General features: G+C 40.6%; 1 protein-coding gene across 4 annotated transcripts in view; it reads left to right on the forward strand.

Moving 5' to 3' along the window:
* The window catches only part of unc5cb (unc-5 netrin receptor Cb), a 132,094-nt gene that overhangs the window by 100,228 nt on the left and 4,700 nt on the right, over positions 1-27,166 (forward strand). For 2 of the 4 annotated variants that reach the window (XM_085168904.1, XM_085168905.1), the window contains exons 5-15: positions 2,407-2,587; positions 5,191-5,358; positions 5,584-5,748; positions 9,642-9,698; positions 12,609-12,800; positions 16,213-16,575; positions 20,862-20,949; positions 21,074-21,245; positions 25,381-25,614; positions 26,290-26,439; positions 26,544-26,708. In XM_085168904.1, the coding sequence (XP_085025030.1) occupies positions 2,407-2,587; positions 5,191-5,358; positions 5,584-5,748; positions 9,642-9,698; positions 12,609-12,800; positions 16,213-16,575; positions 20,862-20,949; positions 21,074-21,245; positions 25,381-25,614; positions 26,290-26,439; positions 26,544-26,708 (1,935 nt within the window). The remainder of the gene's footprint in view (positions 1-2,406; positions 2,588-5,190; positions 5,359-5,583; positions 5,749-9,641; positions 9,699-12,608; positions 12,801-16,212; positions 16,576-20,861; positions 20,950-21,073; positions 21,246-25,380; positions 25,615-26,289; positions 26,440-26,543; positions 26,709-27,166) is intronic. The other 2 variants (XM_085168906.1, XM_085168908.1) reach the window with 2 other exon arrangements.

Below are 27,166 nucleotides of genomic sequence, written 5' to 3' on the forward strand. Positions count from 1 at the left end.
AACTCTCCTGATGCCTGCACTTAAATTAGTCAGTTCTACATATATAAATATACGTAGAATTCTATACATATGTATAGAATATAAACCTTCTTGTTATATTTTTACAGTTACAGTTTGTTATTGCCATCTTTGTAGTGAGATCGTGATAATGTACACAGCATATGTGACTTAGTTGTGTCGGTATATAATAAGAGAAACTTTGTAGAAGATGTCTGACTGCCACCTGAGCTGCTGTCAAAATAATTTAAAGAAGACAGCTCAATAGCAGCAAACAACTAACTATAAACACTCACCAGCCACTTCATTAGGTACACCTTGCTAGTACCAGATTGGACCCCTTTTTACCCTCAATCTCTCCTAATTCTTGCACAGTTCCTGCAGATTCAGCAGCTGTACATCCATGATGTAAATCTGCTGTTCTACCACATTGCAAAGGTGATCTATTGGATTGAGATCTGGTGACTGTAGAGCAGCGGTCCCCAACCTTTTTTGCGCCACGGACCGGTTTATGCCCGACAATATTTTCACGGACCGGCCTTTAAGGTGTCGCGGAAAAATACAACAAAATAAAACTAGTGCCGCTACTGAAAAATAGAAGAGTTATTCATAACACACGTGAAAAAACCCAAGAAAACCGAGTTTAATGAGAAAAACAATAACAAAATAACGCTGAACACCGATAAAAACCCTGAAAACCATACATTTCACACCTGAGCCTCAAATCTCGCGGCCCGATACCAAACGACTCACGGACCGGTACCGGTCTGAGGCCCGGGGGTTGGGGACCGCTGCTGTAGAGGACATTTGAATAGAGTGAATACATGAATGGAGCTGAATGACATGATGTGTTACCCTTCTGGGTGTGTGTGTATGTAAACTCTGCTTTTATTAATGATCTAGACAGAAGTCTAATGAACTAGGTTAACATCAAAGATTTCTTTTTGCATGAGTTCCTTGCAGAAATTATTATTTTTTAAATAATGATGTATCTGTGAATGATGTATCTCCTATATATTGCAAAATACAGTCTGTCATGCTGCACTTTGTTCTCAAGGGAGAGAAATGTTTAGTTATATTTAATAGACTGCAAGTGATGGAACTGCGTCCCTCGTGGCTCTGTGACATTGATTCGACTGATACGTGTTTATAGAGGAAGAAATTCATAAGCACCAAATCAACAGTGAATATACATTAAGCTTACAGTGGTTCACTGAAATGCTCTGCTGATCTTGTGTTTTAAACCCCGTGTTTTTTCCGATGTAAGTGTGTGATGGGATAAGTGCCTGTTGATGTGTTGTATGCAACAATTTGGGACGTGTTTACTGAGAATTAACTGTGAAAGGAAGTATTTAAAGTCTCTATTTTAAGATAAGATAACCTTTACATAGCAAAAACTAGAAAAAGAAAGAGCAGGTAGTCTTGCTGAGGTGCGATGCCGGTGATGCTGATATCCCAGTGCATGTCATAGTGGGTCTGTATTCTCTTTTGAGAAACTCCTAACAATGCCGGTCTTATAACAATGGCCAGTGTATTGTACGTTTTCACAGCACAAAATGCTGTTTCTGTGTTGTTGCCTAAGAAATTCAAAAACAACAGTGACTGTTTTGTCTTGGCCAGTCTCATATCAGGTTATTGCCCTACTTTTTGCGATATTCTATCTCTCATGAGAAAGCCCCTTTATAAACATCCTGCTTATCTTTCTCTGTAGTCCTCCTTGGTGTCTTATCTCTTATCAGGCCCTGTTACTCATGGGCTATCACAATGCACAGGAAGTTAGCTGTTTGCCAGGCCTCTTCATCACTGGACAGTTTCTTTGAAGAAAACCAGAGAACCAGGAAATATTTTGAATCAAACTGGCTGCGGACTGTGAGGCGGCACATGTTTTTCTTTTCTCTCTTCTTGAAGAGAGAAAAGGGATCTCGGTGAATTACAGCAAATAAAGACTCCAAATGATCTTCTGTTCCGTGATAGTGCCTGGAGTGCAATATCAGTTTCATTTGGAAAAATGAAACTCAAAAGAAAAGGTCAGAGAGCTTCTCAGCCTGAGGAATTCTGGAGAGTTTTCTTGTCTCTGTTGTCTGACAGCGCTGCTGTTACTGTGGCGCTTTGTTCTAGGGGGAGAATAAAAAAAGCATGAAAGCTATTGACTTTTTGTAGCAGGACCTCAGAGTAAACATAGTAATCCTGGCACTCACAGTTATTTGAGAGGTTAGACAGAAACTACACAAAAACGATCACTGTTTAAACACTTCACTTTGATTTTTGGTACAATTTAATGAGGTTAAACTGTCTTATATCTCCTTTCACATCCTTTTAAAAAAAAAAAAAGCATTTCTGTTGCCTCCAAGCTCGCAGTTTTCTTTCTCACTTTCACATTCCTATTTGCTTTGTTGTTGTTTTTTGTAGGTGGAGTGGCTTAAGAACGAGGAGGTTATCGACCCTGCAGACGACAGAAACTTCTACATCACCATCGACCACAACCTCATTATTAAACAGGCTCGCCTCTCTGACACGGCCAACTACACCTGTGTGGCAAAGAACATTGTGGCGAAAAGACGCAGCACAACTGCCACAGTTATTGTCTATGGTAACCTACAGTCTTACCTTTCTGCACGTTAATACAATTCAAAGTTGTTTACATGTGTCCGACCAGCTCATTGTTCTTACTAACCACACGGCTGATTAGTAAAGTGAGGCACTAGTGTTGAGGAAACTTCCTTTATGAAGTTCAGCTCGGCTCAAAGTAAAAACAAATTTCAAAGTCACTCTGCATACATCAAATCTCCCTCTCTCTCTCTCCTGCAGCGTGTAACATTCACTCATTTTGTTCCTGCCAGAAGGTGTGCAAGGATTGGAAGATTTGTTTTTTTTTCTCTTTTTTGATCTGCAGAGGTGCTGATGTGGCTGAGCTGTACTTAAAGAGACCCCTGCTGTGGTTTCACGCAGGCTCGCGCACTGTCTCTCTAACATCAGCTAACATGACTGTTATTGCACAGCACGGTTCTGACGTTAAACTTCAACAGCTGCTGGAGGCTACTTAAGACAGAACAAATGACACGTGAAGCAAATGTTCCTTTGAACCTCAGACATTGTTTTTTTTTCTTTATAAATGACTACTGGCTTGATAGCTCATTTAACTGAGGCCAGCAGAGTTCATCCTGTGCTTGATAGAACTTTTCATGGCTTTGCCAATTTAACTCTAAAAACTGAATAATAAAACAGCTGCCCTCTTTCAGGTGCAGAAGTGCTTACAGATTTTATTCACTTTGCACGAACAGTGTAATGCATATTTCTAAATGAAGGTGGCGTATAAATACAGATGTGCATATAGTGCACATACCATAAAGGTGACCAGATGTCTGATACCATTATCAGAGTTTAGCTTCAAAGCCAGAATTTTCTCATCATGTTCCCTTATCTCTTCCCTGGACTTACTGCATGGTTAGTATCATAATAGGAAGGCAGTGAGACAAGTGTCTCTTCAAGAATTTCATGTTACTAGCAGAGTATATTAGAGCCAAGTGTCAAAAAAGCACTTTGATGTCAGCCTGTCCTTTTCCTTTCCAAAGAGGACTACACAAGCTTTTATGTATACCCTGATTACCTAAAAAGGATGGGACTCTGTCTTAAGTGTGAAAGAGATTGCACTGACCTATAAATCAGTTAAACGCTATATTCATCTAAAAGAAAAAGCTGAACATGTCAAAATATTGGATAGGCCAACAAAAAACAGTTGTTTAATGCTGCTAAAAAGAGAATCAGGACCCCCTGGAGTAACCTCTTATGATCTGTTCAGTTAATCTATAATATACTGTAATATCATTAAAGGATTCAGAGAATTTGGATAAATCTCAGCGCACCAGGGTAAAGTCTGCAAATTGTTATCGAATGGCTGTGTCCTTTGGCTGCTCATGTGGCACCAGATATGATTCTGTAGTGGAAAAGTGGAAAACACAGCTTGAGTTCAGAAACACTTCTGAAAACCTCTGCAAATAAAAACAAATGGTGTAAAAATAAGATCCAGAAACGCTGCAGCTTTCTCTCTGCCTCATCCTGTGGGTCGGTGCCGGTGCACAGCTTAAGAGTATCAGTATCAGAAATGGTATGGGGGGAACATTAGTGCACATGGTATATGTGACCAGCATTGTTGATGCTAAACAGTATGTACATGTTTTGGATATGGGTCTGTAGTAAGTCTGTAGTCCAGGTGCTAAACTGGCCTGCCTTTGGTTCAGACCTGTTGGAAACATTTGTTTCAATGTGAAACAAAAATAGTTTTGCAAATCTTTTGCATTTTACACAGTCGTTCAGCTGTTTTGGAAATAAGTTTCTTTTGGAAAGGGGAAGCATAAGTTGACAGTACTATTGAACAATATTACTGTACGTGAAAGTATACACATTTCCCTGCAAAGAAGTGTGAGAAAACCTAGAGAATAGGGCTATGCCTAATACTAGTGATATATAAATTAGAAGGAAAGGGAGCATGTTTATATCCCAGAGGTTTCCAGCAAAATCCCAGAGAAAGATACTAGAAACAGTAAGTTGATAAGAAGAAAATGGCAGGGAGAGAAGAAGAAAAAAAGAGGCGCGAAAGACAGAAGATAGAGCCTTTATTCATGGAGGAGACAAAGCAGACAGTAAATAAATGTGGGTCTTCCCCCAGAGTCCAATATTTTGGGCTTCACTCATACGCATGTCACATTTGAAGGTCTGAGACTCCAAGGGGCCTGGTTCCACCATCTGAAATGCCACAGACTTGTTCTCAGCCACAAGCCCTGATGTCACTCTGCGCTGGATTTAGTCGCTGACAGAGATGGATGAGAGAGGGAAGAGAGGCATTAGAGGGAATCAGTGAATGGAAAATGCAGCAGTCTGACCAGAATTTACTGTCTGTCTGCAGTGCAAAGTAATTGCCCGATAGTTTAAGGTCAAAATGCAAAACAACATGAACAATATTGGTACATTTTATAGTAGACAAATCACTTGAACCTCTGAGCTGGGCTTTCTTAGACAGTCAAATTAATGAGCTGGTCACTGAAAACAAACATGCAGAGTTTTTAATTTCATGGGTTTCATGGGTCTTTCACTCTAATTCACACAAATGTGTGTTTTATTTTATTATTCAATTTAACAGTTTCACAGACCATAATCAAGTTATAGTTAACATGTTTTACCACCGTGTGTTTCCAGTGAATGGTGGATGGTCGACATGGACAGAGTGGTCAGTGTGTAACAGCCGCTGCGGCCGTGGTTACCAGAAACGCACACGCAGCTGTACTAACCCAGCGCCACTCAATGGCGGTGCCATCTGTGAAGGGCAAGGCATCCAGAAGCTACCGTGTAATCCTCTCTGCCCAGGTATTAAAATGATAACACGCCCATCAGTACGTGGGCGTGTTGAGTTCAGGTGCACATAAACGAAATGCATTCAATTTGATGCGACTCTGTACGTTTGCACAAATTCCGTCCTGTTTGTGCGTCCACCGCACCCACTCCCCCTGCTCGCGCGCTAAATTCATCTTCATCTTCTCATTTGCCATCTCGTTCACTCGACCCTCATCTGTCCTGTCTGTTATGTGATAGTGGATGGCCTGTGGACAGAGTGGAGTAAGTGGTCCACCTGTGGGACAGAGTGCACCCACTGGAGGAGGAGAGAATGCAGCGACCCAGCACCCAAAAACGGGGGAAAGGACTGTGAGGGCATGGTGCTCCAGTCTAAGAACTGCACCGATGGGCTGTGCATGCAGAGTGAGTACCCGATTAATCCTCTGCGACTGTCTGACCTGCCAACAAAAGAAATCTCTTCACCCTTTGACCGGGACTTTCACTGTGCTCTTTCATCACTGCGCGCTGTGTTTCACATCCTCACATAACACGCTCACCCTGTCCTCACCCAGTCTGTTTCACTTCACTCATACATAAACAATAAGACAAGCCGAAACGCCTCTCTGTCCTCTGCACTTGATCTGTTTCTCTTTATTTTTATGTACACAACAGAAAAAAGCGTTTTTGATCAAAGCAACATAAAATCAAGAACCACCACACATCTTCCTGTGTCAGTTCTATTGCAAGCATAAGTACATGTTTAAAAAAAAAAAGTGCTTGGCCGCAAGAGGACGCAATCTAACTAATTATCCTTGTCATAAGCTAAGAATTTGGGAGGTATATTTGAAAATAATAAGTCATTATGCACTAATTACAGAAAGGGGAGGGGGCACAACGACTAAACTGCTTTGATTACTACCTTTATTGAAAAACTCTGGATTCCTGCGTCCAACGATAGGAAACGCAAGGCCACAAAGTAGCACGTGTTTGGACTCGCCCTCTTTTCCGAGCTGGCCTTTATGTTCACTGTAAAGTGAACAAATACATATCATTTGGTATTACAATAACTTAAAAAACCACAAACGACATCCAGATGCACCAGCATTTTTCTTTCTTTGCTTTTACTATGTCTTTCAAGTAGCAAACTAAAGCCAGTTTGTGGTGCAGCCAGATATTTTTCTGCAGGCAGAGAATTGTTTTCTTCTCCTCTTTGTTCCAGTGAAGTTAAAAACAGCCACGCACTCCAGTGAAGCCAACAATCCTGCTTCCTCTGCCTTATAACACATTCACAGATTAGAATCGAGCCGCAGTTGCTTTGATGCACGTTTGCGTGTATGTGTTTGCATGTGTTTGCATGCGTGCCGCAGTATTATGTTGTTACAGGGTGAAACACCTACATCCTAAAACATCAAAACTAAACCAAAAGTGCTAGTAGTGATTCTGTGCCTTTTAATAAAAAGAGAGAGTCTGTGAAAGGGAGAGAGCATTGCAGAGTAAGTGAATTAAACTCTGTGTCTAGTTGAATAAAATTCTTATTTAATAAACATCTCTGTAGGTGTAGGACCCAATCGCTGTCACAAATGCCTCTGTCGTGTGTATAACCTATTACAGTTGGTGATGTGACACTAATAATATAACAGCAGCTCAGCTGCTAGATGTATAAAATTTGAGACAGCTAGCGACTGCTGTGTGTAGCAGATCTGAGTTTTTGCTGCACCATAAGGTTGTAAACTGCTACCTGTCGATGTGATGTAGCGTAGGTTACATCTTCAGATGCAGATGGCTGGTGGATCTGTATGCCTCTGAAGTAAATGCCTGCCGTCACACGCATGTTCTATATGTGCTAAGGACGGTGTTCAGGAAACGTTTTAACATCAGAGAGAGGTTGCATTAGCTCATTATGAGAGGGAGCACGTATGTAAACAGCATATAGAAGCGAGAGAGAGAGAGAAAAAAAATCAATAAGAAGGCCGTGACAGATGTGCTGTTATTTGTCTCTCTTCGTCTTGTTTTATTTCCCTCTGCAACACAACATATGTTCACCCCACACTTTCCTGCCCTTCTGTACGCCCTTTGCAACTCAGCCTACACCAAAAGCATTAGTTCTTGGTAGATTGATGGCTAGTTTTCAGAGAATATAAAGCCATAATGTTATAGATTTAGGATCATTTCAGAGATTGATTTTCTTTCTTTTCTTTTTTTTGGGGAAGCTAAAAGGGTGAAGCCACTTATGTCAATGCTAATGACCATTTCCACAAGCATTTAGGAGAACGGCCCATTATCTGAAAGCTCATGTTATGGCAAATATGATTGGGAATGGAAGTTGTGTGCAATCTGAACTCACCTTGGACCGCTGGTCTGCTCCCTCTAGTGCAGGGCCGTGATCTGAGCAAACACGTGTCTGTGGATTCCATTGCAGCTTGATCTTATTTTCTGTTGTTTGAATTTATTTAAATCATTTCAATTGAAGTCCATCACCGAAATCCACCGAAGGAATTTGATAGACCAGACCTTGAAATAGAACGTGGTGCTCAGCTCCATCACTGCCTCCTGCACAAATACAACTGACTCGCGTCAAAAAGAGTTGTTATAATTAACTTTGCAGCTTGTTTATCACATTTAGACTGTCAGGGAGTTTTCTGTGGGGGAGGGGTTGGATTTAACAAAGTTATGTGTCTTTAAATTGATCTAGAAAGGTTGCACTCTGCGTGTTTAGAGAGAAGTTCCCAACTCTTACACATGTAGAGTTTTCACTGTTCACTTAGCCTGACCTGTCTAAATCTCTATTTTGCGCTCCCCCTGTGGTCTGCAGCTCTTGATACTGATGTTGTTTTTCAAGCCTTTGGTAACCCTGCTCTCTGACACGACATTTTCTCTGACATATTGATCTAGAGAGAGGGGAACACCGACTCCAGCAAGGGGACACGCTTCATTGCTATCGAACACCAGAGGCAGGACAGCCGTGACTCCTAAGCCTCAGTTCAGACTCTTAAGTTTCAGTTCAGCCTCCAAACGCCATAAAGTTATATCCTCTGTGTTTTATATGCGGTTTCAAAGATTAGTTAAAATGTCAATAAATATTATTTGTCATGTAATTAGCAATTTCATTAAACATAGAAGAGTAAGGAGCCTTTAAATAACGTGACAAATGACTTTCTCTTCCCTAAATGACAGTGTATTTCCCAGAGATTGGAAATCTGTCACATTCAAAGGAGTAATTGTTAAAACACAGACAATGATTTCCTGTACTATGCTTCCCTCTTCTTCTCCCAGCTCTGTGTTGCAATAAAGAATAAACTTCGGCGCTCTGACGTTTCCTTCGGAGCCCACCCACTGAAGCATGCCTTTATGTCGGCTGTGCTGTAGACTCGGTTGGGCTGAATAGAAACTCCACAGGATGGGTTCAAATGGGCCATCAGTTAGACTGAATGCAACAGCCAACCTCCCCCTGCTCCGTCCCGGCATCCCGGTTGCCTGATTACATGTACACACCAATCCCATCTATCAGGCCATTGATTTGCCTGTCAGTCCACTTGTCTTCCTGTGGCTCTCTCCCTTTTCCAATAAGGACTTCATTGTTTGTATAGTTGTTTATGGATGTCCCAGGGAGACTGAATATTATGTGTGCTTGTGCACTATTCCTGGCTCTGTCTTTCTAGCCTGCTTTGCACTTCATTTCAGTAAAAAACCTGGCCACAACAAAAACCAACCAAGACCCCAGTTTGGCACAAAAAAAACACACACACACACATAAAAAAAAAAAAAACAACCTATCTTAGCTGAAGATTTTTCTAATCTCTCAATCGCATGTCTTCAACTTTCCACATCACTGTCCTTCAGCCCTTTTCCACTTCCTGCTTCCCTAACATAATCATTCCTTTTATCTCGCGCACTACCCTCTCCATCCACCTTCCAGTGACAGATGAAAGGCTGTAGGTTCTGCCGACTCGGCTGGAGCCCACACTTTATCAGCCCCTCCATCCCCCTCACCTGCCAGCATCAGTCCTGCTGCTGCTAAGGCACTAAGCCCAGTTGATGGATCGTGCCACTCTCTTACAGAACCTCCATGTTTCCCCTGCTCTCCTCATCCATCTCCATACACAGATATAGAGAGGAGGGGCCAAATCAAGAAAGATCGCTTCCCCGTGCCATCACTCCTACTCATGAGTTTGTTGCTGTCTCATTTGTTGAGTTTGTTTTTCTGTTGGAAATTTGATTTTCATCATCCCTCTCCTCCCCCCACCCTCATCTTTCTCTCTTCCCTCCCCTTCTCCATACCTCTCTCTCTGCTATCCATATCCGCTTCTCTCTTCAAGGTTCCTTATATCAGAAGTCCTCTGAGGCAAAAGACAAGAGTGATATTGGAAATTCATGTGAGTTATTGTTTTGTTTTGTTCCCCCCCCATTTCGTTCTTTTTTCATTATTTCTGCATTCTTCTCACGTCTGCCTTTGTTTTTTTTTAAAGGCATCTTTAATGCTTTAATGTGCACGACCTGAATTTGCAGTCTTACATACAGATCCTCCTTTTTAGCAAAAAGCAACATTTCAGAAATAGCCATTTTGCACTAAAAGCATAAAACAAAACACAACAACGTGTCCATAAGTAAAATGAAAAACAATGTTTGCAAATGTTCTTCTGTGTCCATCTGCAAGTTATTGTTGCTCTTCTGTTTTTATTCATAACCACCTCAGGATATGATCCATTTTGATCGCCCTAACCCTTTCCTCGTAATGTGTCTGTGCTAGCAGGCTGCTTGTTTACAGCCACGCTACTATTCTCAAAGTAAGAGCTGACCCTGCTCTTTACCCTGGCGAACTTTGCCTCACCAGCGGCTCATGCATCGTGTCAAGCAGACATTTTAACCTACCAGATAGTAAAGCTTTCGGAAATGAACATTGTTTATTGATCAGTTACCAGGCAAGAGCATAAACTCAAAATAATATTTGCTGTGACCTCCATTTGGTTTAAAATATCACCATATCTCATAAAAATATCCTCAGTATGTGTGTGTGTATATATATATATATATATATATAAATTCTCAGCTAGAAGAATTTTTGTAGGTTGTTCTTGCACAGTTCTTCTGTGGATTTCGGCTGCTTTAAGATTTTTGTCTCTTCATGTATAATTTAGGGCTGACTCAATGTTGTGGTCGGAGTGAGGGGCGAGGCTCTGTAAGACTGCTTCTTGGTTCTAAAGGTCTTTGTAAATCTGGCTGTTTTTGGGTTGTTGTTAGTTTAAATGTGTCCTTTTCAAAGAGCCCATTTGTTGGTATATGCTATGGTTAAGAATTTGAACATCTATGCTGATTTTTTTTTGGGGGGGGGGGGGGGGGGGCATTATTTTCCATCTCTCACCCATCCCTTTGTAAATTTTTGCAACCTTGCTGAGAATGAAGTGTTCAATAATCCCTTTCAGTTGAAATTACATTCTCAAACTTTCATCACTGACTCCCTGCTCTGTTTTCTGTTTGTGTCTGCGCTAGAGGAAGGATTAGAGGATGTATCTTTAATGCGATGTCTCACTCCAGGCTGAAAAGTCATGGCTAGGACATGCATGTCCTTCCTCACAGAAAACATGTATGGGAGCACTGCAATATTAATACCCTTTTTTCCCCACTTAAATTGTAGTCTTTCAATAAAAATTACAGAAATGATCTTTAATTGAAATGGAGGTCACTCTGAATATTATTCAATAGGGATTCATCAAGAAATTAAATGTAATATGATTTAAATAAAGTGTTGAATAGTGGACTTATTTAATTACATTGAAATCCTTTTTGTGGAATAAACATCAAACCATAAGTTACTGAAAAAGAAGCTAGAAAGGAAGTATGTGATTAAAACGACACAACGCGTGACTTTCACTTGTCACGAAAGCACTCTGCTCTTGGTTTCCTTTCGCTCCGCTCCTTTATCCTCCTTTGTGCACGAGAACACAAGAGACACAGACTGAGTGCCATCTGTATCCCTGAGACACACGAGGCTAATTTACACAAATGCTCGGCCATCATGCACGTCTTCAAAGCGCCCTGTATGGATTTATGGGTGACACTGCCATCTACTGGTGCAGATATTGTGCAATTTAAACACACACATCATCTCAAAAATTGTTGTCTGCCCGTCACAACACCTTCTGGTTCTCCTGTTGATAAGAGTGTGTTTGTAAGCATTTGCTTTGGCGTTTGCCTTTCTTTAGACAATGACTTCACTTGTGCAATGTCCACGCATGTGTTGAACAATACGTGCATACATGCTCATACATGCCTTTTGACATTTCGTGTCCTCCACATAAGAGCTTCACCCCCATTTGTCAACTTGGTGACAGTGAAGGACATTCCTTATCAAACACCAAAGAGAGTTCAGACTGTCAGTAGGCATCCATTAAAAGGTTTGATCTTTTAATGAGAGCCTGTCTGAGTCTGTATTTCTAAAAGGCACATATATCCATGCCAGGCCTACTAATCACTGAGGCTTCTCCAGCTGGATAGTGGACAGAAAGTCTCTGGGAGGGAGACGGAGATGAAAGACAATTTGAGAAATGTGAGCCATGTCTAGATCTTATCTGCAGTGTGTAAGAACAAAAACAGAGACAGACTCTGAACTTCAGCACAGAGCATGGTAATTTGAAGATGAAAACATCGACATCTCTGTCTTCAGAACTTTTGATCTTGGTTCTGAGCAGAAATCTTTGTGTCACTGGACTGCGGTGGAACAGCCTTCTATATTAATTGTGCTGTTTAAATAAATTTTTGTCACCATTTACTTTATTATATTGTTATTACATTGTTATTTTATCACATGACACAGTGCAGTATGTATTATTTCAAGAATTCTGAGGCCATTTTTAACATTCGCATTCAAGATAGTGAACAGATGTTGGCGTGCCTTTTAGTGTGTCGCACATGTCCAAAGCAAACAGTGAAAAAAGGCCCGATGATGTGTGTCAAACTAAGTTGCCTGCATCATTATCTCGCCTCAGTTTTAACAATCAAGAGAGCCTCGTGTTTTTTTCATGAACTGTGTTTCCCACAGCAGGTCAGCATTAATCAAAAAAGACTGGAGCTATACTTCGTGCATTTATTTCTCAGTAGATAGTTATTAATATCCGGCTCAATCGTAAACCAGGATATTACCCTGCTGATAATGGCTTCATCACAAGTCCTGCATACTGAGAGAAAAAGGCTTTATGTCATAAATGGAAGCATTACGAGATCTTAAAAGACTATTTTTTTTTTTCTGTCTGTGTTTTTTGTCTTTTGTCCCCAAACTCCTTCTCCAGTGGCCCCCACTACTGATGATGTAGCTCTTTATGTGGGTATTGTGATAGCAGTGATCATGTGCCTGGTTATCTCCGTCGTCGTGGCACTCTTCATCTACAGGAAGAACCACCGGGACTTCAGCTCTGACATCATTGATTCCTCTGCCCTCAACGGAGGGTTCCAGCCGGTCAGCATTAAGACCGCTCGCAAAGGTGAGTTATACGAGAGAGGCGTGTGTGAGTGTTTGAGCGTTGGTTTTGCTATATATCAAAATGTAACATGCATCTCAAATCGGTACATAAATAGATTAAACTTTCTTCTGTGTGAAAGGTAAGTGCACCTTTGCTGTCCTAGAGTTGCCCCCTTTAATCCAAGGAACTATTAGATCCGTAACTGTGTCACTGTCTTAAAATTCTTACCATTTTTCCAAGTAAAAATCCCTTCAGTTGCAAGATATTTGAAGAAAAGGCCATTTGAATGGGATTCTATAGCCCTCCATTTGTTCTTTTTGAGCCCATTATTAGTGGATTTCCTTTTGTCATTAGTATAATTATCCTGTTAAAATGTCCATTGATGGTTTAGTTTCAGCTTTTGGGCAAATGGTCTCACAATATCTTCATTTGCTCTTTGATATCATGAAGAATTAATTGTTAAATCAATCACTGCAAGCTGCCCGGTCCCAGATGCAGCTAACCCTAATCCATTACATTTGGTGAGCTGTTATTGGTCTGCGCCAAACATTTTTTTGTATTCTGACCAAGCAGTTCTGCCCTCGATTCGCCTGTCTACATCACATTATTCCAAGACGCGTCTGGTTTGTACCTGTATGTTCACTGGCCAGCTGTGATTTTGCTCTAATGTTCTTTTTGGACAACTTTTCAACTTTTTCCTGGAACGCCTCTCACGCACGTCAGATTTTAAGATTTTCTGGTTGTATATTCAAGCACTTGCATCCCAACAGTTGCAAAATAAACCCGCAAATCATGGGATCAAGTTTTCAAGTATTCCTTGATGACTTCTTTTTTGCATCAGACAGTCTGCTTTTGCTGTGGCAGCTGTTCCCACATATGGAAATAGCTATTATTTTACCAAGAAGTGTAATAAATTTAACAAATGAGGCAAAACTTAAATGCACAAAGTTTTGAAAGAACCTAATGTACCAAATGTTTTCTCAAAACCTGCCCAAAAACCGTGTTAAAAACTGAATATTTTGTTTCCGTAAAATTAAGATACAGAAAGTGGCTCCATGTATTGTTGAAGCTTAAGCACAATTCAATCCTCTTTTAGTAAAGGTGTTGCTACTTAATGGTACAGACTCAGTTCAGCAGATTAAAAAAAATGTAATACTCGACCTTAGACACACCTGTGTTGTCAGGCATATGGAATGACTTTCATTAGTACTGGCATTAATAATGGCTTCATTATCTTCAAAACATTACCTTAACCCACTGAGACAAGTCTGACTCTGGCAGCACGTGCGTCAGCCGTGGTGAAACTATTAAAATGCTTGCTGTGGGAGGCCACATTATGCCCAGTCATTAAAGCACAATAAGGCCAGTCTCTGTGTAATTATATTTGGACTGTTGATGCAGGACTTAAAGTAAGTTACATGCATGAGGACAGGTCACCGTGAACTGGCCAAAAAGACAGCAGGGAGAGAGACAGAAATATGTAACTGTGTTGTAAATGATTAGTGTGAGCTTTTGGAAAGAGAAAATAAATAAATAAATAAAAGCAGAAGAGATAAAAATACAATGAAGAGACTAGAGAGGAAGCTTTTTAATGTGGGACAATTCAAAAAGATAAACACCATCGAACAACAACCCTTGTTAAAGGTGTTGCTTCTGTCACCGCTCTTATAAAGTAAAGGATAATTTGAAGCCAAGCCTATTTAAAACAGCTCCCGAGCAGAAGGCACTTAGGTTAAAGAATCTGCCAATATTCAAGCGTTTTTTATTTATTTATTATTTTCTAAAAGAAATCCAAACTCTGAAACTGTATAATGAAGCTGAATTTATATGAATAACATTATATTTAAATCATTTTACTTTCTGTTGATTATATATCCTTAGTCTTAAATACAACATTATCCTTCACCTTTACAGATATAGTTAATATATTAAGTATTATAATATATATAGATGATACTGTGGGGTTTTTCATATTTCATATGTTTGAACCACCTGATCATGACAGAAACAATTGGTGGTGATTTAAAAAACAGTGGTGTTGGAGGGATCATATAAGTTGATCCACTTTACTTCCACCTTATCTCTGTCTTTCCTAAAGTAGCCTACTAAAAGCTGTAATTTATGTTCCATATACTGTATGAAGCATGCATAAAGCACATCACACACAATTTGCTGTGAAGAAGATAATTCATGGGTGGAAATGACACATCCTCCACACAGTGCTCAGTGCAAACAAGGGTTAAATTGGAATTTGTAATGTTTGGGAGGGGGGGTCCCTTATTTCAGTGTTGCCATCGGTGCGCGTGCTGTGTGCAGGAGCAACAGTGATAGGGGAAATAGTCCTACATGCAAAGAAGAATTAACATGATTAATCTAATTTGACAGAGTATGTGAACTATAACAAGGTCTGATCTCTGCTGACAGCTCTCTGCTCTGAAATGTGGCAGTGTGTAACAAATTCTCATGTTTCTGTGTCAAATACACAGTAGGAAAGATGGTGTAGGAACTGGTGTTTGAATAGATGCAGACCAGTTAAGGGAATCATTGAGATTTTGCGTTTTACGGTGCTAGACACAGGCATTAATGATGTGCTAGGAGATGATTGTGTTAGCTTTAATTACCAAGAAGTGGTGCAATTTGAGTTTCTGTGATATTTTGCTCAAATCTTGTTTGCTGGTCATGACATTTTGACTTGAGCTTAAACCTGCAAGCCATGTTAATGCGACACTTAGCTGAGATTATCCCTTGTTAAGTAGGTCTCAGTTTCATCCTGCAGTCCGTGGCACCTGTGCAATCTAATTAACAAAAGAGGGGGGAGGGGGGTTATCTGAAACCTGGTTTTGGGGGAAACCTGAGGAAAATATACAGTTTTATATGATGAGAGCAGAAGCATATTTTGTTTAATTTCCTAATACAGATTGTGAAAATATGGGCCATACATTCTTGGAGATGGATGTTGCAAAAAATGCCCTCCAGTGACACACTAGTACTTGCACTACTTCTAATTTATTACTGGAACAACTTTTCTGACTCTCATTAACATCTGCATCATTTAGAAACTTGTGAGGGGGTGGAGACAGTGGAGAAGCTGGAGGACAGAGAGGCCCCCACTGACCCTCGCTCCACCCACTCAGTCCAGCTATTGAACATTTATCCTACTGGGTAAACCGAACATTCACGGTGCCATCTGTTACTCATAAATCACAGCTGCACCTATAACTTCTCTGACTGAGTAATGTTTCTTGGTGGTGAAGTGGACCTCCCTAATGAGTAAAAAACAAAAAAGCCGTGCTGCAGTCTCACTGATTGCTGCCAGCAGTTCATTTCCTCATGGATATATAGGCTTCAAGTTAGTTTCTTCCTGATTCCTTTCCCAATACATGTGTTAAGACATTTATTCTGCTTTACCCATGTTGTTTTCTTTCCTTTGCAGCTGATCTCCTATCAGCACCCCCTGACCTGACCTCAGCAGCTGCCATGTACCGCGGCCCAGTTTACGCTCTCCATGACGTGGGTGACAAAATACCCATGACCAATTCTCCTCTGCTTGACCCGCTCCCTAACTTGAAGATTAAGGTGTACAATTCTTCAGGCTTAGTGACTCCACAGGATGACCTAGGAGGAGAATTTTCCTCTAAACTGTCACCTAAGCTGCCACACTGCCTACTGGACAACGGTGACAACACAATGGGCCGGCGCACACAGACCCAGACGTTGCTCCGCACCAGGGATCCATCATGCACTGCTCTGGGCTCGTTCAGCTCCCAGGGAGGACAGCTTATTGTGCCCAACTCAGGTACTATACTAGCCAAAGATAGGTAGTGATTTTCCATATTTATATATATTTATTTTATAGGTGATTCAGTTGGATATCAAGAAAAAATGTTGCATATTTCAAAGTATGCAGGAATGTAAAAAAGAAATAGTTTAAAAAATGAATAAACGAGCTTAAGTTCATGAAAAGCAGCATCTGCTACTTCCAGCAGATTCTATCAGTGTTCGTCTTAAAACTCATTAGCTGTCTTTTGTGAGTTATGATTGGAGCCACATTTTTCATTCACTCAGTGGCACATCAGCATTTAGTAATAGCACCTCCACTTGTGTGTATGTGCATGTGTGAATGTCTATGTGTGCACATACTGAAAGGAAACTCATCTCATTGTATAGCCTGATAGGAAATGAAATATACCATCAGCTTTTCTCATTGTGTCCTTAAATGTCTACTCTTGTTTCACTTAATAATGTGCTGGTGATGATGATCTTGGCCCACGTTTCCCTTAAAGATCCCATTTTAAAAAAACATTAAAAGAAACTTCAAACACAAAACTTGCTGGTGTCTCCACTGGATTTCTGCCAGTCTCATAGTGATGACAAGACTCCGGGAAGTCACTATGTCTGACCAGGAAATGATCTGGCACATAATACCCTCCTCATAAAAGTGCAAGTTTACATTATTTATTTTGATTAGTGAACATTAGAGGTTGTGGTAGAGCCAGGCTGGCCGTCTCCTCCTGTCTTTATGCTGAGAAAAGTTTACTGGCTGCAGATTTTCTTTGATTTAGTTAACACGTTTGACAGTGATATTAATCTTGTCATCAACTCTCTGCAAGAAAATACATTTCAGAAAGTTGCTACCTCCACCAAGGAGGTTATGTTTTTGGTAAGGTTTGCATGCATGCTTGTCATTCTGTCTGAATTCTGATAAAACTTTGCAGGAGTGTATAGTGGGGTCAACTTAGCAATCCATTCAAATTTGGCTTACGGTCTTAAGGTCTTCAAAGTCAACTTCATGATTTATTGGTTCAAAATTTACAGAAAGCCTTTTAATTATAAACTGATTCTTACAAATGGGGTGTGTACTGTCAACCTCTAGAAAGATTTCAAATATTATGGCATATTTGACCTCTGACCTCTCCTTCAAGGTCAATAGACTGATTTGAAAGGTCAAAGTGATAATAATGCTATATAGAGCTATTTAAAACTATGTTCCTTACCACCATGGTTGGTATTGACATTGTATAGGCATATAGCGAATGATATATGGGGATTCTAAATATCACGTTATAGTTTGCATCCAAACTTCATATGACATGTGACCTCTGCGCTCACTTTTTCAAGTTGACCCCAAAATGTGTGACATCTTTAACCCTTTAAAACCGGTCGGAGCGGGCACGCTCTGTTTTGCGTAACTATTTTTAAATCCCGGTAGCTCTGCAACCACGTGAGCTAGCGCAATATTTTTTTTTGCATATGAAACCTGAGGAGTTGTACTTACATCTTATGCCATCAGCTTGTCCTCGGTCACAGTTTCCTTCCACATATAGCTTTGCAAAAACTGCATAAAAAGCGCTTGCAGCAACAAAAACATAATATTCCAGAAACACGCTTTGCCGATCCGATCAGCTGTTCATAACACTTCCTACATTGGAATAGACGTCAGCGCGAACTATCGCATGTCCGCCATAACTTGCCCGAAACCGGAAGTGACGTCATTTTCGCGGAAATGTAGTTTTTTATCGTCCCGGCCTCAATGAGCATATACTCGTGTTTTTAAAAGTTATGTTTGACTTTATGACTTTCTGTGTCATTTCTGGGATGCTCAGGACTCATATTGCACTGCTGGAAATAGTTTATTTTGATGCATATGCTGCTTTTTTGCAAATTTGCACTATAATGTTTAGTTTCGTTTTTCCTGCAGTATATAGAAATTGGTGTATTTCAAAAATAAAACTATGAAGGCACTCAAAATAAATTTCCTGTGGTGGGAAACTATTTTGTGCAACTTTTTTGTATTTACAGTTTTGAGGGATAAGCCTCTTAAATTTCTCTAACTAGAAATATATGTTAAAAAAACAAAAACGATTTTCAATTTTTTTTGTAGTTTATTGCACTTTTTTGCAATTTATGTAATTACTATGCACTTAATTCATACATATTATTAAAATCTAGGCTGTAATGGTTGTATTGATGTATAGCAACTTGAAATGCTCCCAAAAATGGCTCCACAGCATGTAAAAATATAATATAAGCTCTGGCGGACTTGGTTCTATGGTAGGTCTTAAAGGGTTAAAGAAAGTATTGTCAAGAGAAAGAGAATGAGCTGCCTAGTTAGTTAGAAATATACTGTTGTATAGTATTATATAATAAGCTCAAGCTATTTACAAATCATTACCTATTATCCATTACCTACTCCTACACACGCCTACATGTTTCTGTAGTCAAAGTAAACATGTGTGATTCTACCCTTAACTGCCTTTTACAGCACTACAAACTTCTTAAAGTACATTTAAACAGAACAAAGAAAACAAAATTAATATATACAAATTGCTTTTCCCTTAAAAGTAAACTACTGGCCAGAGAGTGAGCTGCCTTGGTGAAGGTTTATGCTCCCTGAGTGCTTCCTGTTTAGAGATTGCTTTTACTCAAAGCTTAGCTTCATTTCAGTTGTTAATAGAAGCTCGTTTTCTCCCCTGGAAAAACGACTTGCCATCCATAAGTCAAATTTTCAGTTTATTATCTCTAGATTTCAAGTCGGGTATCTCAAAATTGCGACTTACTGACTTAAGCAAGAAGCAAGAGGAAAAAAACGGCAAAATTTTTTTACATTTTTTTTCTGGGGCTCAAACAAGCTTCCAAACTTGTTACACTTGCTCTCGCTGTCAGTGCAATATGAAGATTTGGGTATGTGAGAGCTTAAATATAAAGAGCTCTTCAGTAAAGTGAAAAATACAAAACCATTGCAGCTCTCAGTAGACACGGCAGTTCAAATCAACCATAAATGTTAACTTAAGAATTGTTAATCTTTGCAAACCCCAAGCAAACCTCTCAGTAAAAATAAAAGAATTATTTTTAAAGCATATGCAGTATCATTCAATACTTTGCTGTCTGTAGCAGTATATCCCTGATGATCTGCGACTTTGAAATAAGCTAAGCCATGTGCAGCCCATCAGCATATTGACTGCACGTAGTATGACAAGAGTTGATGGATACCCAAGGTGTGTGCACCAGAAGTGCTGGAGGTGTCCCGTTTCAGGCAGCTTACATTAGCCATGCTGTCCTCACTTCAAACACATGCAGACTGTTTGTAACGCACCGCAGATGCATGCTGACAGGCAGAGACAAACTAGCAGTGACATTAAAGGATACGCAGACTTCTCACATTTCTTAAATTTCTCTCTTTTTTTTTCATTTTGATAACTGTAAAATGTTCTCAGCTGTTGGCTGCGCTCAGCCACCTCATCATGTTACATAGGAATAGGGAGAGGAAAGAGCACATTTGATATTTGATCTGTTTGTGAGTCTGGGTAATGAAATATTTTGTGGTGCTGTCACTGTGGCTGTTTGGTATTTTGCATCTTAAAATGCATTTCTCATCTCTTTGAAGCTTTGCTGTGAGGCAGAGTAGCAGCGCGCGAGACGTTCCCTTGGCAGAGTTGTGATTGCCTCGCTAGCTAGCTGGAGAAGCTGTCTGTCACCTTTTGAAAAGTTCAGTACAAGGACATGGGAAATCAATGAGCTATCTGAGATCCCTCCCCCACCACCACTCCAGAGAGAAGCCATGTGTGTGTTTGTGTGTGCGTATGCATGATGGAAATTGGGGGTTAGGCTTCTAAAAAACGCACACACGCGTATCGGCTAGGACATCTTATCGAATAAATCTGAGATGGAAAAATGTAAATCGCGCCTGCTGCAGCAATATGCCAAGGCTGTGACGAGCAAAGAGATCATTGATTTTTAGAAATGAAATTCCACATCATTTCCTGATACCATAAAAGAAGGTGGTAAAATTACATAGTTGCTGTGTGTGGGACTGAACGGCAGTGCAATTATTATTGTGTTTATCCAGGAAAAAAATTCGATTCATATCTCTGTAGTTGTGCAGCACTGCATGAAGACACACTAGTTAAATGTAAAATTATAATTTACCTTTCTATATGTGGAGTAGCCAGGATTCACCAGCCTGTTGGTCTCACTCTCTATACTCTCACATTCTTGCAAAAGTCTCATAACAAGCACTGACAGTATAAAGACACCTCTCGTATACCTGTCAACTTATCTTTTTTTTTGCTTTTTGCTTCCCAGGGGTTAGTCTGCTAATTCCTGCAGGGGCTATTCCTCAGGGCAGAGTGTATGAGATGTATGTGACAGTTCACAGGAAGGACAACATGAGGTATGCGACGACACCCCAGAACCTTATTTGCTGCTGTCAACCGCTCCATGTCACACATACATACTGAGAGTGCCATCAGATTGTGGCTAAATATTGTATGTATGCTATCCCTGTGCGCCTCCAGGCCCTCGGTGGAAGATGGCCAAACGGTGCTCAGCCCTATGGTGAGCTGCGGACCCCCGGGGACCCTGTTGACTCGTCCGGTCATCATCACCATGCATCACTGCGCCGTGTGCGATGGCCAGCAGGACTGGTTGATCCAGCTCAAAAGCCAGTCGCCGCAGAATCAGTGGGAGGTGAGATGTGAGATTCATAGAGAAATTTGTGCTACAGTAGACTCTAATGTCTATTGACTGCGCTCGAGTTTCGAAAATGGGCTTCTTACGGTCGCACGCACACAAGAATTGAAATTATGTGTTTACAACCGAATCTCTGCTCAGTGTGTCAGCGAGCAGTGAAAAAGAAAAGATGCTGTGAGAAATAAATCCATGATATGGCATGGGAGAACTGATAGGATGGAGGAGGTGAAAGGGATCAACCTCCCCTGCGTTGTTTGTCCAACTTATAGCAGTACTCAAAGTAAACCCCTGCTGCACATAGGAGCTGAAATAGTACCTCTCTAATAGCAGGGAATGGACTGGGACTGTTTTCTTGCACAGGCTGTTTCCTTGTACCTTTATAACGGCAGGTTTTTCATCAGGTGTGAACATGTATGGGGGGTTTCTGTTCGTGTTGCTCTTCCCTTTTGCTGTTTTTGTCACACACACTGATGCAGAAATGAACCAATTACCAAGGGATCGTTTGCAGAGAAACTTGAAACAAATCTGCTTGTTAGAAGGAAACTTTGTTAGAAATGTGCCAGGTGGTCAGCTTCACTCCCAAACATATCTCTCAGCACCTCACCTGACGTGGCCGACCTTCTTGCGGGCAGCTATCAGCATCTTTTTCTTAGCTGTCAAAAGAAAAAAAGTCTTCCTTCCTTGTGGTTTTTAATTAACTTTCTACTCAAACCTTTTTTAAAGAGAAAGGCTCCCTTAAAGATAAAAGCAATTAATAAAGGTTAGCAGGAGCAGGGCACAGTACAGGAAGCATAATGAAAGGCAATGCTTTAGTGATACGTAACACGACTCCAGTCTATCCAGGCTTATTGCATAAATGATAAGATGATAATCAAAATGCACATTACTCTCAGGAAGGCCATGTCCAAATATATAGCATCAGTCTATACCCAATAATAAGGCCTTCTGTCAGATCATCATTAAATAGTGACTTAAATAATGTAATTTTCAGCAAGCCCTTGCATAATTTCCTCTTGCTGAAGCGATGACATTACTTACAGAGCCGAGGAAAAACTGCCCAACTGGCCCCCACATGCCTTCGTGACATTGATGAATTACTTGGACACAGCCAATAAAGCTCAGTGTAAACTGAGGATTTTTAAGGAAGAAATGATTCCTGATTACATCTCCGTCCTGCCACAAATGCAGATGGTAATATGTGATGTGACGGCGGCTTCCTTCGTATGAGTTTCCTTTTCCCTCTGAGGCCAGCCTCGGCGCTGCATGAGTGAAATATTGCTTTATATGACATGCTCTGTCAAAATGTGTTTTCATCACTGCAGTGGATACAGGAGAGATGAGCTCCTCCAAAGGAGTTTTTCACGGATATTTATATTGAGAATAATCAGTTCCGTTGGCGTCTGGGAGCCCGCAGCCCTCCCCAGTTGATGCACGCACGCACACACCGATTCACACACAATCTCATGGTGTTGTGATGATGATGAAGATGGCGTGTCATATAATGAGGAACATGTGGGGATTTCTGCTTCAGTAACTCTCCTACTTAAAATCCTCCCACGTCTACATGGGAGGGGAAAAAAAGCCAGCTGATGAATTTTTGACTAAATTAACGTTTGTATGTTTGTATGTTTAATTGTTTCTGCCTGCACACAGTACCACATATGAAGCAGGGCCACTTTTTCACTGTGCGTTCCAATTATCCCCCAATAAGGATCCCTAGTGCCATCCCACAGGAGCAGTTAAGAGTCTAATGATCTGCCATAATACTGCTGTTAAACGGCCTAGCTCACAATAAAATGCTGTAATTCCTCTTCTGTCTCTCATAATAGGCTGAATTAATACCAGTGTGCCACTCTGTGAGAGTGTTTGGATTAGAGCGAGAACGACGGAGAGACGGAGAGAAAGAATAAGCGCGATGAAGAGAGATGAAGAGAGGGTTAAAGAAAAAGAGGGAGAGTCGCAGGAGGCTCCTCAGACCTTGCAATCCTAATGAAAGAGAAATGTGTCCTGGCATTGGTGTCGTTACAGGGGTCAGCTGCAAATAGTCGGGATATTTATGCTTCCATTTTCCGCGTGAGACAGTCTCAAATATTAGTAATACACACACACACTAAGTGTTACTTCCAGAGTACACGGCTTCTGTGAAAAGGTCAGGACATTAATTGTGCTTTCTACATTAAAATGCAATTTAAATTCATTCTGTTTCAGTTAAATGTAACTGAGCACATTTCTGTGTGGCAAAAAAGCAACACATGTACAAGTTTAGCTATTAATTACCCAGTGGCAAAGATTTCATGTAAAAAAAATGTGGTTTTCACTAATTAGCCAATCCAATTTAACGTTTACAAATCCACACTTGAGGCTTTTAAATACACTCTTTTAAATACACAGACTCACTACTGTAGGCCAGTTAATATATGCATAACTCCACGCAATATACTATACAGTAACTCTGTAGTCTAGTGGTTAACAATAACATGTAAAAGATCACACAGTAGTTCAAGACCAGGAGGAGACACAAATCCCAGGAAGGGCTGTAACAGAAAGTGCATCCACAAGAAAAATCTGTGGTGACCCTTTGCAAATAAAGAGGCAGCTGAAAGAAAAAGAAGACACTGTACCGATTATTTATCTAATCGGTTTCAAACATGGAATTCAGCAAACAAGCTGTGACATTTTCTATTCTTTTGATAAAATTGCTGCATATTTTCCAGTTTTTCTGCAATGCCAGATGTACAAATAAGGCAAGAATATGGTTCTCACATAGGTTTCCCTGGACAACATGCATTAAACCGTTTACAGTTGCTCTTCTCCTGAAAGCCACTTTGCAACCCTCCTCTGTACCGTCACCTCCTTTTCATGCTGTGTTTGAAGTAATCAGGGTGATGTTTGTTGAGGTCTACTCTGGGTCATTTCTATCTTGGGAAACAGCTAGGGAATTATTTCAACCACTGGATGCATTTCAGAGGCTTTACTCTTGATTTATATGCTTTTGACTGAGTAAGTCAAATTTATGACTTCAAAACTTCATCTGAGCTTCTTCATTTCACGTAAAAGAAAATAATTCAAATTACGTCAATCTTATATTTTGCTCCAGTGGTCCAATGACAATTGTATCTACACAGTGCTGTGCGGGTCGAGGGATTTATCCCTCTCATAGCACTGTAGGCTCAGGCATTCAACATTCTTCCTTTGCCAATGTATTCCCCAGTTCAGTGAATTTCAGATATTTGATCCATGATGCATGTCCTCTGTGTAGCTCTCTTATGCTGGCACGCCCTGTCATGTGCGTGTATATATACATATGCAAATATATAAACAGAACTGTGACATCTATAGCACTTTCTACACTGCAACATGGACACAATTTTAAGGTTTATGCGCGTATGCAAACGCAGCACTGCAGGCTACTTGGGGTTTAATATCTTGAATTATCCAAGGACACTTCAGCATTGTATGCAGGAGTTGGGGATTAAGCCACTAACCACAGTCAGCCCTATGCCATTAAAAACAACAAGGTTTTGGGGAGGTCATGGGTAACCAATGAGCAGTGTGCAGGTCCATCTATGAAATGTAACTGAAACAAGAAGCATTACCTGTGCAAATGATTTAAGAAAAAGCAACTTCAGGGTACTAAAGTCGACTTCTAAATAGTTGAACATGCACAATTTTACACTAAAACCATTCATAAATGCAAGTCTTGCTTACTTTATGTAAAGAAAAATTATATTTTCTGCCTTTATCATCAGCCATCACGAACATGACTGCAGTTTTCAAATGGCTAATGGGCCCGATCAAAAAAGTAATCAAAAGAGAGCATGCATGCCAGTTTTGGTACTTGTATCTATCTGTGAACATTTTGCTGTAATGTGAAGTTATCTGCTTCACAAAACAGATCAATACAACCAAATAGAAATAACAGCTGTAGCAGTATTGTGCGAGCTATAGTTTGGTCTTACTTAACAGCAAATGGAGATATGTAGGGAAAATTGGATATGGCATATTTTGCTCTAGTCAAAAATCGTATTAACCATGCCCCACTTCTATTTTTTGCTTGATACATACATAACAAAACCCAGGCTTATTCTTCAACATTCCTCTTTTTTCCCTTTTCTCCTTGTCCACGCTCTAGGATATAGTGGTAGTAGGAGAAGAGAATTTCACCACACCTTGCTATATCCAAATGGATGACGAGGCTTGCCACATCCTGACAGAGACGCTGGGCACCTATTGCCTCGTGGGTCAATCTCTCAGCGCTGCCACCACTAAGCGCCTCAAACTAGCCATCTTTGGCCCCGTCACCTGCCCAGCCATGGAGTATCACATCAGAGTCTACTGCCTGGACGACACACAGGACGCACTCAAGGTAAATGCGCAGCACGCTGTACTGAATGTGTGCATAGCCTTTGTCTCATTATTTGTATCACTGAAATGAATATAATTGTGATTTTTTTTTTCACTGTAACTGAATTGTTTATGCGTAAGCACAGCCAGCAGATGATGTGTGGGAGGCAGAATGAGAAATCTTTGTGTTGGTGTGTCACAATAAGGAGATACAAGCGCCTGTATTTGAATAACGTTGCCTCTATTGGAAAGACAGAGCTGCTGCAACAACACAAAATAAGCCACATATCCCTCCTTCTCTACTGTTGTCTCATCACCTCAATTCTGTTTAATACCTTCATGCGCCTGCATGAAGGAAAGATAAGGAAGGATTATTGTACTGAGGAGGGATATTGAACACAGTTATTAAGTTTGGGAATGAGTAATGAGAAGTGATAGTGATCCTGCTGCAAGGACACACAAGTTGATTTCAGGTTTGCATGTCTAGATTTAAGTTTGTAAAGCCCTGCGGGTGATTATAATGTAATATTTTATTAAAAAATAATCATTTGTAAATGTACTTGTGAGAATTCCCCAGAGACTATTATCACAGGAATACAGCAGCAGTTTGTCTGCTTTTCAACTGGTATAAAGAAGAAGCTTTTTGAGGTCGGTATAGATGGTGTCCTTGTAATCAAGCTTGCTTTTGTTTATTTAGGAAGTCCTTCAAATGGAGAAGCAGATGGGTGGGAAACTGTTGGATGAACCAAAGACTCTCATCTTTAAGGACAGCACCCACAACCTGAGGCTTTCCATCCATGATGTTCCCCACACATTATGGAAGAGCAAACTGCTAGCCAAGTACCAGGTAAACTGCTCATTTTACTCCTTTTTCAGTAAAAGGCCATGCACAGTGTGCCACGTGGTTTCTTCCACCGATGTAACTCCTCTACACTTTCCACTTCTCTGCAGGAGCTTTCCTTTCAGCAGGTGTGGAGCGGCTCACAAAGGAACCTCCACTGCTGCTTTACCCTGGAGCGCTTCTCTTCCAGCACGGTGGACCTGACCTGCAAAATATGTGTGCGCCAAGTGGAAGGAGAAGGACAGATTTTTCAGCTGGACACTACACTGTCGGAGGTAGCGTTTGATACTTGGAGTAAACATCACCCCCCTGCCCCTGCAGGTGGATGCTGGGCCGGTGGAGGGGTTGAAGCAGCAGGCAGTGATGCAGGGCATCAGCACCACTGACTTGTCAGAGGGAGATTGGAGATTTTGGAGCCTTAAAAAAAACAATAAATTAGGTGGGGACGGTGTATGACACGAGGAGAGTGAAACATGTAAATGTGTATGACGGACAGGCTCAAGTTGGATGCCAGACCTTTAAGTATAACAAATTAAATACCATCCGATTTCATTATATTCACATAAAAGAGCATTACACGACTAGCACTACGGGCCGAGGAAAAATGCTTGTATTTGATTTTGTAATGAACTGTTTCCCTCCTAATGCTTTCACTTGATTTATAAAGGCTTAAAGTAATTATTCACCTTGACTGGATACAGGGCATAGCCTTCGAAATTATAATGGAAACCTC

The sequence above is a fragment of the Neolamprologus multifasciatus genome, chromosome 7, assembly GCF_963576455.1.
Source record: "Neolamprologus multifasciatus chromosome 7, fNeoMul1.2, whole genome shotgun sequence".
Taxonomy (NCBI): Eukaryota; Metazoa; Chordata; class Actinopteri; order Cichliformes; family Cichlidae; genus Neolamprologus; species Neolamprologus multifasciatus.